Source organism: Chelon labrosus, assembly GCF_963514085.1.
Source record: "Chelon labrosus genome assembly, chromosome: 12".
NCBI classification, from domain to species: Eukaryota; Metazoa; Chordata; class Actinopteri; order Mugiliformes; family Mugilidae; genus Chelon; species Chelon labrosus.
Genome location: NC_140345.1, coordinates 11,759,494 through 11,773,373, shown reverse-complemented (window position 1 = coordinate 11,773,373; position 13,880 = coordinate 11,759,494). Strand labels below are relative to the sequence as shown.

General features: G+C 42.9%; 1 protein-coding gene across 2 annotated transcripts; it reads right to left on the bottom strand.

Moving 5' to 3' along the window:
• Positions 1-728: 728 nt before the first annotated feature.
• steap4 (STEAP family member 4) lies at positions 729-6,837 on the bottom strand. Of its 2 annotated transcripts, XM_084556353.1 has the most exons (10): positions 6,375-6,837; positions 5,914-6,021; positions 5,753-5,823; positions 5,564-5,651; positions 4,464-4,742; positions 3,993-4,087; positions 3,777-3,887; positions 3,168-3,210; positions 2,895-3,059; positions 729-1,542 (listed from the first exon to the last, which is right to left on the bottom strand). In XM_084556353.1, exons 1-10 carry the CDS (start codon positions 6,597-6,599, stop codon positions 1,285-1,287), a joined length of 1,443 nt encoding a protein of 480 aa, XP_084412479.1. In that variant the 5' UTR covers positions 6,600-6,837; the 3' UTR covers positions 729-1,284. The 2 variants fall into 2 exon arrangements, with proteins under 2 accessions (XP_084412479.1, XP_084412478.1); XM_084556352.1 differs by having other exon boundaries at positions 3,777-4,087.
• Between the last annotated feature and the right edge of the window lie 7,043 nt (positions 6,838-13,880).

The following is a 13,880-nucleotide window of genomic DNA, read 5'->3' as shown; positions in this document are numbered from 1 at the left end:
AGTTGTTGTCAAAGGTGTCATTACTCGGTGCATAATTACAATTTAAGGCCATCCTCCAGATGAGTCATTTCTTACCCAAAACTTGACTTCAGCAGAAAAGATTTTGCTGTTTTACATGTTTTTCTATATTTTAAGATTTCACAATTACGATTGTGAAAGCTGATTTTCCATCAGTGCAATTTCTTGGCTCGGAAAAAAACAAATTATAAAGTCATGCTTTCCTTTATGTGTTTCAGATTATTGATTATGTTTGTTATATTTTTCAGACTGTTTTTCTTCAATCTATTTCTTTCCTTTCCCACTTCCTACAGGTGTGTGTCTGTTGAATGCATTCATGCATGGGGCACCATGCTGCATATGTGCTATATGAGTTGCATGTTTCCTCCCTTATTCTCATTATGACTTGCACCATAACCTCCACATCAAGAACCTTTCCGTACGGTCACAATCAAATATTATATACCCTCTGCGGAGGGCCATGATGGAGGAGTGTCACACACTGATGTAATGAGATCCAGTAGTCAGACTGGGGAGAAGCCTGGTGCTCAGTGCAAATGTTTCCAGGAGAACGGAATCAGATCAGCCAGAGGGATGAACCCTGGAGAGGGATCAGACTGAGACGACTCGACAGAGCACACTCAATTCAACTGAGATAGCCTCCCTAAGTTCGACTGAGCTTCCGTATAAAATGAAATGTGTGCGAGAGAAGGAGAGGCGAGACAATGCTGTTCAGAGTCTTACTGAAGTCTATTTTGAAGAGCGTTTCACTGCGGTTGCAATGAGCAAATAGGGATTTTAATAAGGAAGTATAAAATAAAAGCAAATAACTGAATCCATAAGAAAAAAAATAAAAACATCAATAAATCTAACACACATATATATATATATAAACAAAAGAGTCAGTCAAACAGTTGCCAAGGTCAACTATTCTGTAACAGCCGATGAATAGTGAAGTGCAAGATGCTTAGTACAGCTTTTTTATCATGTTATATAATGTATATGCCATATGCTTATAAAATGGTACAATTTCAGTTTTATCGCATAAAGAGAAGTATGCTACTACTACTTTTGTGGTATAAGCCTTTGTAAGATAAGGCACTACTATGTCCTTGTGTCTGTTTTCTGTGAATCCTTTTGCAGTTCTACCTGAAAATGTGATAGTCCCATGCTGTGCAGGAGGATTTGCATATCTGGCAAAGGTGATCGAAACTTTCTAGCATATGGAGCAACTGTATGGGACTAACACATTTCACTTCACAGCTTTCATTAGTGTCATTGAGAGTCCTATGTCAGCAGGGATTTCTTGCTGCCGTCCTCTGGATCAGTCCTCTCCCAGCCCTGTCGAATGCGGATGAGGCTGCGGTCCACGCACGGCAGGAGGAGCAGCAGCTTGAGCACCAGCACGGCGGACGGCAGCACCAGAGAGAACATGTAGGACGGAGGAGTGTACCACTTGTAGTACGAGGGGGAGAGGAACATGTCCCAGCCGTACAGGTAGGTGTGAAAGGTGCAGAAGAACAGCGTCAGGTAGCCTAGCTTGGACTAGGAAGACAGAAAAACAAGGTAAGACACTTTGCACCCACTGAGCATGTGCACATACGTTAGACTCTGTTAGCTGGTAATGTGACAGATTCGTGGTTCTAAACCTTCTAAAGCCCCAAATTGATCAAATTCCAAATGCAAGCTAATACCATTTAATTAGATTATGCTTAAATACAATTAGTATTTCATTTAAGCTCATTCATTATTCAGTTATCTATAACAAAGTCCGTCATCTATGTGTGAACCGATCAGAAGTGGGCTTTAAAGTGCTCTTATTAGTCTGCAGCATGCTCTGCATTATTCTACTTCATATTACGTAATAGCCTTCCCATGACCACAGTTAAGAACAGTGGCGACAGCTTTTGACCTGCACACTTTCCCACACTCCAACACACTCATCTACTTTGTGTACACAGATGCACTGTATATATAGGTAGTTCAACTACTGCACATTTACAGGTCCTTCCCATGCACACGAACAAAACCTAAAGCTTGTGACCGAGGATAATGTATTCCTCCAAATTACATTTGATGAATAACTTAACATTTAAAGCTCTGCTCTAATTTGGGCTGGAGTAAAAGGGGAGGGGTGGAATGAGAAAATGAGCTTGACATGACCCAGTTACATTTATGAATGAGTTTGTTCCCCGTAGTGCAGCTGATTTCATCTTATATTGGTCAAAGTGGGGGAAAAGGTAAACATTTGTGCCTGCGCAAGTAAAAACAATCATGGAGGAGTTAGTAATGGAAGGAGGGAGATATCACAAACACAGATTACTTCCAAAGTGAAAAGGGGGGGAAAAAAAGCTATCAGGCCCACACAACTATTTCCCGTCTGGACTGAAGCACAGCAATGTCCTCATCAGTCCCAGCTTGAATCTTGCCTAATAGATATGATGTGAGGATCGGGGCAAATTGTTTTCTGTCAGTATCCACATTCCTTAAAGGGACAGTAAACCCTGGGAATATCCACACCAACCCGAGCTTGGCAGCGTCCAGCATAAACTGGTGCGGATGTCAGTGGACACCAGCTATGTCTATTTATTGTCACATTGTAAACTGAATCATCTATCTGATTTTTAAACACTCGTGGAAACGAAATTCAGTATTTTTTCGGAAAACAGTTTGAAATGCCAAAATTACAATATGATTTGGTGATTTGGAAACAAGTCCAGATCCTAAAATCTACACAAGGGAAAATGTGTTCCGCAGATTGTTTTGGACACCATCGTGCCAGCGCCTCTGGAAAACTGCACTGTTTCACTCCTCCAAGCACGGTTTATGGGTTTTCATCGTGGAAACAAGATTCAGAAACTGATTCAAATGAATCAGACACACATGACAGTATCCACCTGTATGAAGCTGAACTCTCTCCAGCTGAGAGCGTTGCTGACGGAGGGGAGAGATGATATTCCCAACAGAAGATACAGGCCAAATCCCAGAACACCCATCGAGTAGTAGGAGTCAGTGCGCCAGGCCATGGTTGTGTCAAACTTTGACGTTTTGTTCTCCCTGATCTTAAAGTGACAGTAAACAATGCAGAGGGATCTTTATTAACATTTATGCACTTACGGGAACAGACAGCTATTATCCAAAACCTTTCAAATGTTTTCTGTTTGTCTTACCTGAGAGATTGTCATTTCAGAAAGCCTGAATCTCACATAATATCTGAGGACAAAAAAAAAAAAAGGTTGAACCAGTTAGAGAAAAGTCATTTGGAAATTCAGATATGCATATAAATGTAGTCGTGTAGAGTAGTGATAAATGTCACAGTTGTCAGGTTATTTGATACATTTAACTAAAAGTAATACAGTGAGCCATAATGCAGTGGACCTGCAGCATAAATTTGCATAAACGATGGCAAAATTAATTCTAGGAATATTTTTGTTTAACAGCTGCTTCCACACAAACATTCGGTTGTCCATTTATTTTGTGTTTGTGTGTGCGCAAGAAAAGCAAGAGGACAAGACAAGAAAAAGAAGCATTAGCACAAGCAGGATTATGTAATTAACGGGAGGTACAGAAGAAGAGATGCATTATCATATTATCATTTTATTGCATTTTCTTAGGTGAATGGGTTTGTATGGAAGTTTTGTTTTGTTACGAGAAAGGAGAAAGACATAGAAAGAGAAAGTTGGAGGAAGGCAAACAGTAAACAAGGTGATCGACAATAATGATTATAATATGAAGGACTTTCAGACATGTTGTGCTAAGAGGGGTGATGGTGTGCACACCTTATAGGGATGATGAGCGTGTACAGCACATGCAGGGACGCCAAGGCAAGTGCTACCAATCCCATTTGTTTCCTGCAGAGCATCCAGCGATCCAGCCAGTCGGGGAAACGCCTGAAACAAACATCCGTTTTGATTAGGACGACAAACCACTTAAAATGTGCTGGGAAGCGTACGCCTCTGTGCGCTATATCAGTGTATCCTGTTTTGATGTCTGACTTGTATTTGGTTCCTCTGTAGAGCTGGAGGATGGCTGCTATGACCCCGGGCAGGTAACACAGAGTCAGCATAATGAGGGACACAGTGGGGAACACCTAAAAAAGAACATGCACAAGATTCAAGTAAAAAAAAAAAAAAAAAAAAATCTATAGAGCACAACTAAAGGAAAATGTGCTAATACACATACTTGCCTAAATATTAGGTACACTTGTGAAAATGAATGCATTCTAATATAACAGTCCTGCACTAAATGACAGTTTCATGAAAATTATGGTATGCTGCGTTGTGCTGACACATGTTTCTATTATTTTGGCAACCCCATTTTAGTCAGTGACATTACCGCTGAATTACCACCTTTCCATAGACGGGGAATTACTGCAGGACTGATATACTAGAGTGTCTTCATTTTCCCTTGTCTACCCAATGTTTTGGCAAGTGAGCATACGTTAACACCGTGCAAACGGTCTCCACCTTGTTGGCCAGGGACACCATGATTCTGAAGGAGACGTCTTTCTCCTTTTCAACGTATGAATAGACGACGTCTCTGATGACCAGATAGAGGAAGAAGAAGGCGGTGAGGCCAGTGGCCAGGAGTAAGGGCACCCTCCACTCTGGGAACAGCTGCAGGGGGAAGTCCTCCAGCTCTCTGGCTGCAGACAGAGACCCTCTATCCAGAACAGTGAAGCCCAGTTTGGTGGCCGTATCTGCAACTGCCTGCTTTGCCTCAGCACTGTTCCCACACAGGTACACCTGGAGCATTAAAACAGCCATGGTTTTCAAAGCACTAAAAATGACCCTTGTAGGAGGTACGCCGTACATCTTCATTATTTTATATTCATGCATTTGCACAAACATGATGAAAGGATGGTTTTGACTCTAGAGAGACGAACATAAAAGCACAGGGAGGCACAGAGGCTTCCTATATAAAACATTTAGCTAACTAACACCAGCACTAAGTCAACACCTATGTGAAGCTGCACCCCGACGGATAAACATGCACCCCCGTAACACACACACACGAACTCTCCTGTGTAGTTTTCACTGTCTGCTGGGAAACCAGATCAAAATGAAACAGAAAACCCCACATATGCTGCAGCTTTGCACTACAGAGCAAGAGAGAGAGAAAACATGTGATGGGAAGCTCAGATGTAAGAGAGACTGTGGAGTTAATTGATTCAAGGATACATCAGAGATGGCATTCACAGCAAAGACATAAGCCTGAGTCCTCAGTTTTGGCTACTTTTACTTGGATTTGTTTGACTGGAACTTCAAAATTAGGTAATATTGTAATTTTGGACGGAAATGTTTCTCTCCCTGTGGGATAAATAAAGGATTTTCTTATCTTGTTTTATCTTATTTTTAACTTGTTAGTCAGAGCCCAGTGTGTGAACACATCAGAGAACTGTCAGTGGCTTCTGGTTCTGTGGTGAAATAAGAATCTGACAATTAATTTAAAGCACGTCAACACAGCGCATTCCCAAATAATTCTTTCCTAATTTCTGCAAGTATCGAGAACATTCCCAACAAAGAGATTTTAACATCACAGACATATTAAAAGACTTGTTCGTTACCTGTCTACTGGCATCAGAGGGTCCATTCTGAAGGGCCCAGGCAGACAAGGTGTTAAAAGCCTTCACAACATGAGCTCCAGGGATTAGTCTGCACAACAAACAACAAACTTTTGCTTCATGTTCTGCCAGTTGTTTGGGATTCAAGGCACATCATCCATTATGTCCCAGGTTATTTAATCATTGCCTTACCTTTGCAGATACTCTGCGTTGGCCTCTGGGTATAGATTCTTCCTGATGTTGTTGCTGACGTCCACCAGCACCTTCCAATCAATGAGATTAATTCATTTCAATAGAAATTAACCAACTGCCGTGTTACACAAAGACAAGACTGTGATGGTGCGGCAAGATACCTTTCCCTTCAGCTGAGGTGCGAGTGTCTCCAGGAAGTCATAGTTTTCTCTGTGAATGCAAATAAAGACCAGAGCGGCTGACTGGGCGGCTGCCCCGTGGCTCATCGCCTGCACAACAAACCAACAAAAAACCATTGTCATGCAGCCACATCACATGCGGCATCACATTCACCGATGTTCAATGTGTTCAAGAAAAAAAAAAAACACTGCTGAATGTGGAACACAAATAACTCAGCATCATACAGAACTTATCGGTGACCTTGTTTACCTAGTCAAACCTTGATAAGAAGTGCTTCTTTTTTCCCCTCAGCACTAACATAGCCTACTTTGGCTTTTAAGAACACAGTTAGTCAGTGTTATGGAAGCTCTTGCAGTGCACATGCTAAAACGTTGTCAATTACAACAGCAACAATCATTAAATACAGCTTAGAAATATTCTGAGAAAACATCATGCAGTGTACCTGAGTCCCCGGAGGCAAGGGGCCACAGCTGTGAGGTCTGCGGCTGCCGTACACCACCCTGTAGCCACACTGGAGCAGACGCTGGCCGAGAGAGCGCCCTAGGTCCCCGGTTCCGAAGATACACAGTTGCTTCTGCTCAGGGGCAGCTGCCATGCTCAGAGGACACAGCGACACACTCTCTGGAGTCACCTCCTTTGACACGCTGCTCAGTCCATCAGCCGGCATGTCAACAGTCTGACACACACCGCAAGGATATTTCCTGTGGTTTAGAAAGAACTAAATACTCTGCCACGTCCTTTGTCAGCACTAGACAGCTTGCATTGTAATGTGAATGAATAATTCATCCAGATTCGGGACAGGTGCTTAAAAAAAATAGCTCTTCAAATTAGCAGCTCCTGTTGAAAAAGTGTCAGAGGATCAGTTGTTTGCAGCTTAACTCTCTGTGACTGTTCTTAACTGATCACTCTCTGCACCGACAGATTTTCCAGTCTTCAGTTACTTTTTGTATTGGCCTATCCCCTCCCATTTCGGGACGGGTTCAGTCTGTTTAAACTGGGAAACTCCGAGGGAAAACGTGGGAGGCGTGTGTGTGGGGGTGGGGGGGGGGGGGAGGAGCTGGGGTGTGTGTGTGGCACAAGTGTCTGTGCGCAGTTATGTTTTCTTTGTGAAACTCTGTGTCTGTCTATGTCCTGGAAATACTAGTACACAGTGTCAAGAATTCCCTTCTTCTGGGAAACCGGTGGATCATCTCTGGCAGATTACGTAACACCGGAAAACACCAGTCTAATATGTTTGTAGACAGTTTGTTTTTTTTCTTACCTCATCGCTCTCATAAATTCACAAATTAGGAAAGCCACGTTGTGCAGTACGTGAAAGTCTAGTTTAATTTGGACATGGAGGAAATTTGTGTCTTGAAATTAAACCAGGTGAAGGCATTTAAGCAGTATGAAAGTATCCAAAGAGCTGAAAACAAAAGTTAAATGCAGAGTCAAACTTTCACAGTTCAGCCAAGGATGGGGCTATCTGACAATTTACTGACCACAACTGTAGAGCAGCAACAGAGTTCTCCATAAATACACTGCTGGGATCATTTCTAGGTGACGCCATGCAAACACGGTATGCTGGAATGCTCCCAACCCCCTCCCCTCTTCCACTGCACAATGTCCATTATATGACCATAAAATTCACATGCCCTATGCCAGCTGCATAATTACTTTGACAGGAGGGCAAAACAAATAACACACATTGTTATTAGCAGGAGGAGGTTATTTTCAGAGCACTTGGAGTGAAAGAACCTAATCCTTATAATCAGTCACTGATATGGTGGTCGGTAGAGACGCTCACTGATTCATGGAATTTGCAGGCAAAGCCACCAATTACAGTCTAATCTGCACTCTTGTGTTGCCCCTATGAGTAATTAATGTTCTTAGCCTCTGCAGCCCTACTTATTTTCTCAGAGGTCTGGAATAGCTCCGCTGCTCAGAGGTGAGGTGAACCGCAGGCCCAGTGACCTGTCCTAAACTATAATTACTCCCTCTGCTCTGCTGCTTCACTAAGTGGCTGCTGTGTGTTCGCGTGAGCATGCGTGTCTACGTGTGACTGGTGCACACGCGTTCACACTGGGAGAGGGGGAGAGAGAGATAAAATAATGTAATGAAATTTGTCGGTGATCTGGTTTCTTGGGCCGTAATTAGCCCGAGACCTTAACTGCAATTAATCTCCTGCTTGGTAAACATTTACTCACTTACTCTTCCTCCCAGAAGATCTTAAAGTCCGAAGAAGCTTGGTGCTCGCGAGGAGGGGGCAGAATTTATGAGAAAAATATAAGTCTGGACTTTTTGCATCAGTACATAACAACAAAAGCAAAAAAAGCGTGTAACGGGAGAAGTGTTAAAGTTGACTGTAAACTTAGCAGGTCAGGGGTTATTTATGTGGAGTGTTGTTTTTTTAGTTATAACCCAGAGTTCCTTGTCCTCTGCAGCCAAGCTTGAGGATCAACTAGTAAAAGCCCAAGCACAACAGAACAGCACCCAGACCTCGGTCAAATACAGGAGGTGCAGTCAAGCGCTCGCAAGCCACGCACCAAACAATCTAGCCTAAAACGGCGTGGGTGGCTTTCTGATAATCAAAACAAAACTGTGTGGAAGCAGCAATCACATATCAAATGTCAACTCTGGAAAAAAGCAAAGGCACTTTCAGGAAAGGGTGATGATTGGGCCATCCAGTATTCCCAGGCTACAGCCATTACCATGATTGGCTTTACACTGCACAATATCTGATTGCCTAAGCAAAATGCAGGGTGCATTAGAGCCACAAGTCTATGCTAATGAATTCTGGTGCATGAAATGAGCCTCTCAGATACAGAAACATCCTGCTTTGTATATCATTGTACTATATAATCAAAGCAATTGATTTTCCGTTGCACTTCTTAAGGTCTGAATGCATTGCACAGTGTTTGTGGAGAGTTTTCTTTAAAACAGCTCTGAAAAATGTAGGCCTGCGACCACGGCGCAACTTAAAGGAGAACGAAGGAAGAAGCGATTTTCTACAGAGATGAGGTTATCAGAGCAGATGGTCCCCAGGTAATGGATTATCAGATTCATAAATAACTGTAGCAGTTATTCAGTGGAGAGCATGGTCAGGGAGGATAAATTATTAATGATCTACAGCAGAAGAAAGATTTGTTGCAGAGTGAGATCTGATGTCTAAAAGAAAGGAAGACTGTACAGAGAGGAGGCAGCTGTGTTAGAAGTAGTTCTAGATAATGGTTTCTTCAGTACTGCAGGGGTTTGGTGGGTAGAGGCAGTTTGATCTGAGGTGTGACCAAGCCAAGGAGTTGCTGTGCTGCAGGGTGAAAAGAAAAAAAAAAAGGCAGAGCCAGAAATGTCCTGGTCTGAGGCCGATGTTTTCTACAGTGACTTTTCCCTCTTCTCGCTTCACCTCCCCTGAACGACACATCTGCTGTTTGTGTTTCCCTTCAGGCCCCGAGTGTCCTCATGTGAGCGCCTTTAGCCATCTTTTTGAGGTTATGTTTTGGGTTGCAGGCCATGATCCAACACAGCCAGAAAGGCCACATCTAAAAACAGCTTTTCTTGAGGCAGAAATATGAGAGGGGTCGGGCTGAAAAACAGCCTAGGAATACTATTATCATTTGCTAAGAAAATGGCTTCGTTGTCACCAAGTGTAAAGTTCCCCGAGATACTTCTAATATGATTTGTGGTGACATAAATAAAATTGAACTGAACTGAAACAATATGTCCACGACCCTTTTTAGTAAAGCATTTACATGAGTAACAGAAGAAAATAATGTCCTGCTGGCTGGTTGGCAGCGGTTTATATACACAGTGAAACTTATCTTGGATTTTGGATGGAGTCAGGAACTGTGTTGCAAGCCTTTCTTCTTTCTCTCTCTCCCACTCTCCTCCACACTCTCTCTCTTCCTCTCCCTCAACCCTCTGGTCTATCATTGTGATCGTTGTAGAGATTTACAGTGAAATCTGTCCACTGACCCCACTGCTCTGGTACCCAATGAGTGGCCTGTAAAGTTAATGGGTCAGATCCAATCTTTCCTTGTAGCACACTTCACCAACCCCCACACACACACACACCCTCTCTCTCCCGCACACATATCTTCCCATCCCTCTTTCTATCTCTCACAATGCAGAACACCATCGGGAAATGGTCTCAGCTTTATACGGGGTCCTAATCACAGTGGTTATAAAACCTGACTGAAAAAGTGACCAATAGTCCTGCTCACACGGATGTATGCAGTATTAGGAGGCCCCTGAAGGGTTGAGACTCTGGATATTACATTCACTTAATGTGGACAGTTGACATTTTGTCCCCATAAAGAAGAAGTAAAATCGTGTGGAGGTGTCACAGCCTTAAAGGCCCACTCACAGGTAGAAGCAGTTTTACATATGCAACCTCACCTCAGTACTGTGTTGGTGCGTACATTGTTGTTAGCAAATATACATCGATCAGCCACAACTTTAAAACCACTGACAGGAGAAGTAAATAACATTGACCGTCTTGTGACAATGCAGTGTTCTGCTGGGAAACTTCTAAACCTGACATTCATGTTCACAGACACACACACAAAAATGGTTTAGGAACAACTCAAAAAACCTCCAAATTTGCTAGATCCCAAACTGATCAAGAATCTGTGGGATGAGCCACAGAGGCCCCTCCCCTCAACTCATAGGACCCAAAGGCCCCCCACTAACAACATTGTTTCGGACACCACAGGACACCCTCAGAAGGCCCATGTCCATCCTCTGATGAGTCACAACTGTTTTGGAGGCACAAGGGAGACCTACACAATTTTAGAAATTTTAGGTTACACAAAGAGAAAATCCGAAATGGCATTGCACTAACAAAGATCATGCCTCTGTTGATACAAGCAAGTTTACTAAATGACACAACCCAAGGGATAATCAGTGGGTGGATGAAAGAGGTTAAAGGGATAGGATGAGAAAGGGTCTTCAGACTCTGTGGAACCCAAGGATTGAGACTCAGGGCGTGGGGCATGTCTAAGGAAGCTTTAGCTCCTTGTGCACCTGGTTCCTGCATTCAAAGATAGAAGAGGAAGCAAAAATAAATGAAGTAGAAAGGGTATGGGTGGAGGCTGGATGTATTGCAAACTGAAATAAACTTTCTTGCATGCACAGGAAATAGAATCAAATGAGTCAACCCAAAAAAACAAAGAACAGCACAAGGTGTTGACCTGGCCTCTAAATTCACTAGATCCCAAACTGATCAAGTATCTGAGGCATGATCCACAGAGGCCCCTCCCCTAAACCCATAGGACCCAAAGGCCCCCACTAACAACATTCTGTTGCCAGACACCACAGGACACCCTCAGAAGACCCATGTCCATTTTCTGATGAGTCACAACTGTTTTGGAGGCACAAGGGAGACCTACACAATATTATGCAGGTGGTCATAATGTTATGCCTGATTGGTGTATATTGTAGGTGATAACACCACCATGGTTTAACCTTTAAAAAGGCCTGATCCGTCAGAGAACTTGAAAACAGCGCAGTGGGCAGTGTTTAAACAAAACATTTACCTCACAGTAAAATAATGTGTTAACATTTGTCTTTGCTTATTTATGCAGTGTGTATATAAAACGTAAAAGTGACTCATCTTTAAATGAAAGTTTACTTTATCACTGTTTTTGCTGCATGTCGTTTTTTCTGAGCCAAGATTCTGACCTCTTCCCTCCCCCGCAACATAAATTTAAAGGACCTTAAAATATATATTAACTGTGTCAGCATTTTATGAGTTCAAGTTATGTGAGATTTCAGTATCCTTTGACAGTTGTTGGTTTTTTTTAAGTTAGTCGCAATTAAATCTGATCAAGCCGCCAATGGCCGTTTGTAGTGGTAAGATCTTACTAAATATCAGACATCTCATTATCTGTATTAAGTGGGATTTTCTGTGTCGGCTATGACTGGTAGATTATTAGACACTTGCGAGCCCACAAGAAGAATATCCATCATGTGAGACCTACTGTGTGTGTGTGTGGGGGTCAGGAAACAGACGATGGTGAAATATAGCAGCAGTAACTGTGGCAGCACCAGTTGCAAACTGAGCCATAAAAGCAGCAGCAGTGGCAGACGAGAGGCGTAGTCCTGAGACTGTAGCAGAGCAGTTCAAACTGCCCAAATTCTGCCTGAATTAGTTTGTAGGTTTGGCTCCATTTATGAAGTTATTATAACTGATGTTCACAAACAAGACCACACTTCATTTAATTCTATTTCCTGTGCTTGCCAAGAAAATTTCAGTTTGCATTACACCCAGCCTCCACCCAACCCATTCCACTTCTGTTTTTTTTTTGCTTCCTCTTCCATCTTTGATTGCAGGAACCAGATGGACAAGGAGCTAAAGCTTCCTTAGACACGCCCCATGCCCTGAGTCTCGATCCTTGGGTTCCACCGAGTCTGAGGATATTTTCTCATCCTATCCCTTCAACCTCTTTCAGTTGTGACTGTTTTGGAGGCACAGTGGCGGCCCTTGGATCCTGAGGGTTGAGAGGAGGGGCCTCTGTGGATCAGGCTTGTTCCAGTGCATCCCACAGATACTTGATCAGTGTGGTTGGAGGCCAGGTCAACACCTTGTGCTGTTTTTCATGTTTTTTTGAGTTGTTCCTAAAATGTTTTTGTGTGTATGCCTGTGTCAGGCTGCATCCTGCTGGGGATGGCTGCTGCCATCAAGGAGTGTCATTGCTATGGGATGGGGGTGCCTGGTCTATGCTAGGTGGGTGCTACATGTAACGTTCATATTAACGCCAGGTCCAAAGGTTTCCCAGCAGGACCTTGTATCGTCACAAGATGGTCGAGGTCATAATGTTGTGGCTGATCGGTGTATATACAGAAAAAAAGAACTGAAACTAAATAAACTGGAAGCATTATAGACCGTTCAGCACTTTTCTGCAAAGGATGTGCATGAATCACACTTCAGTGACTCCAAATGACCCGAAAGACAAAAACTTTTAAATAAAAATAAGAATTTGTGAATAAAATATGGAAAAACAAAACAAACAAAGAAAACTTAGGAAGGCTACGTCAGCAGTGCCCGGCATACATCTTTCATGCACCTGGGGTATTGAAGACCTCAGTGAACCATGGAGTAAAACTTCACTTAGTTCATGTCTAACCCAATGCACCCTCCATTCTTGTCCTTAATCACACCACTCACTCATTTTTCTCCGTTTTTCCTCTCCATTTCATCCCATTTCTTCTTAGCGCGTACAACATCAAATCCCACTCTGGAACAAAAGTCCTCACGGTAGTGAATATATAATTCATTCCCCTGACCACACACTGTTGAATATTTCACTCTGACAGTCATGTATAATTATAGTTGACTCTGTGTCAAGCTGTCACTCCAGTGCCCCCTCTGTGGTAGCTTTTCCACGTAGCCCTTCAGGGCAAAAAAAAAAAAACTGTTTCCCTGGCAGTGTGGGCTGCCTTTTTGTCATACGGAGGCAGTAGATTGCTCAATTACTGTCAACCGTTGACTGGCAAACCCCCATTCACACCTGGTCCCACCACCAATGAAATGTATTAAGACTTAAAATTACTGACAAAAATGATGTTGCACTGAGCAAACATAAAACCACAGAATGCATACTGTGGTGTTTAGGAAATGAGGTAAAGCAAGCAGTAACGATTCTCACAAGGATGGTAATGAGACTTAATGGGAGTTAATGGGGTTACACTGATCGGGAGAGCAGAGAGACCCCAGGTTAATACAGCTGCTAACAGGACAGAGACTGAGTAAGGGGGTGGTATACACACTCCAATGAGCACACATAGCCACACAAAGCCAATATAAAGTCCCATCTCCTCGCTTGTGCCGTAGCCTGAAATCATTAGATCTTTATAACTCTCCTCAGTTTCGGAATAATACATGAGCCCTCTGGAAGCTTCCTGTCTTTTGATTCTCTTGTCCAATGCAGCTGTTAGGGCAACACAAGCTGTGGGTGTCTGCGTGTGAGCG

Coding starts and splice junctions, on each gene's coding strand:
- steap4 (XM_084556352.1), bottom strand. CDS start 6,599: ATGCCGGCTGATGGACTGAGCAGCGTGTCAAAGGAGGTGACTCCAGAG. Junction 5,824..5,913: donor CACCTCAGCTGAAGGGAAAG/GTATCTTGCCGC, acceptor ATTGATTGGAAG/GTGCTGGTGGACGTCAGCAA. Junction 4,088..4,463: donor TGGTGTCCCTGGCCAACAAG/GTGGAGACCGTT, acceptor GTTCTTTTTTAG/GTGTTCCCCACTGTGTCCCT.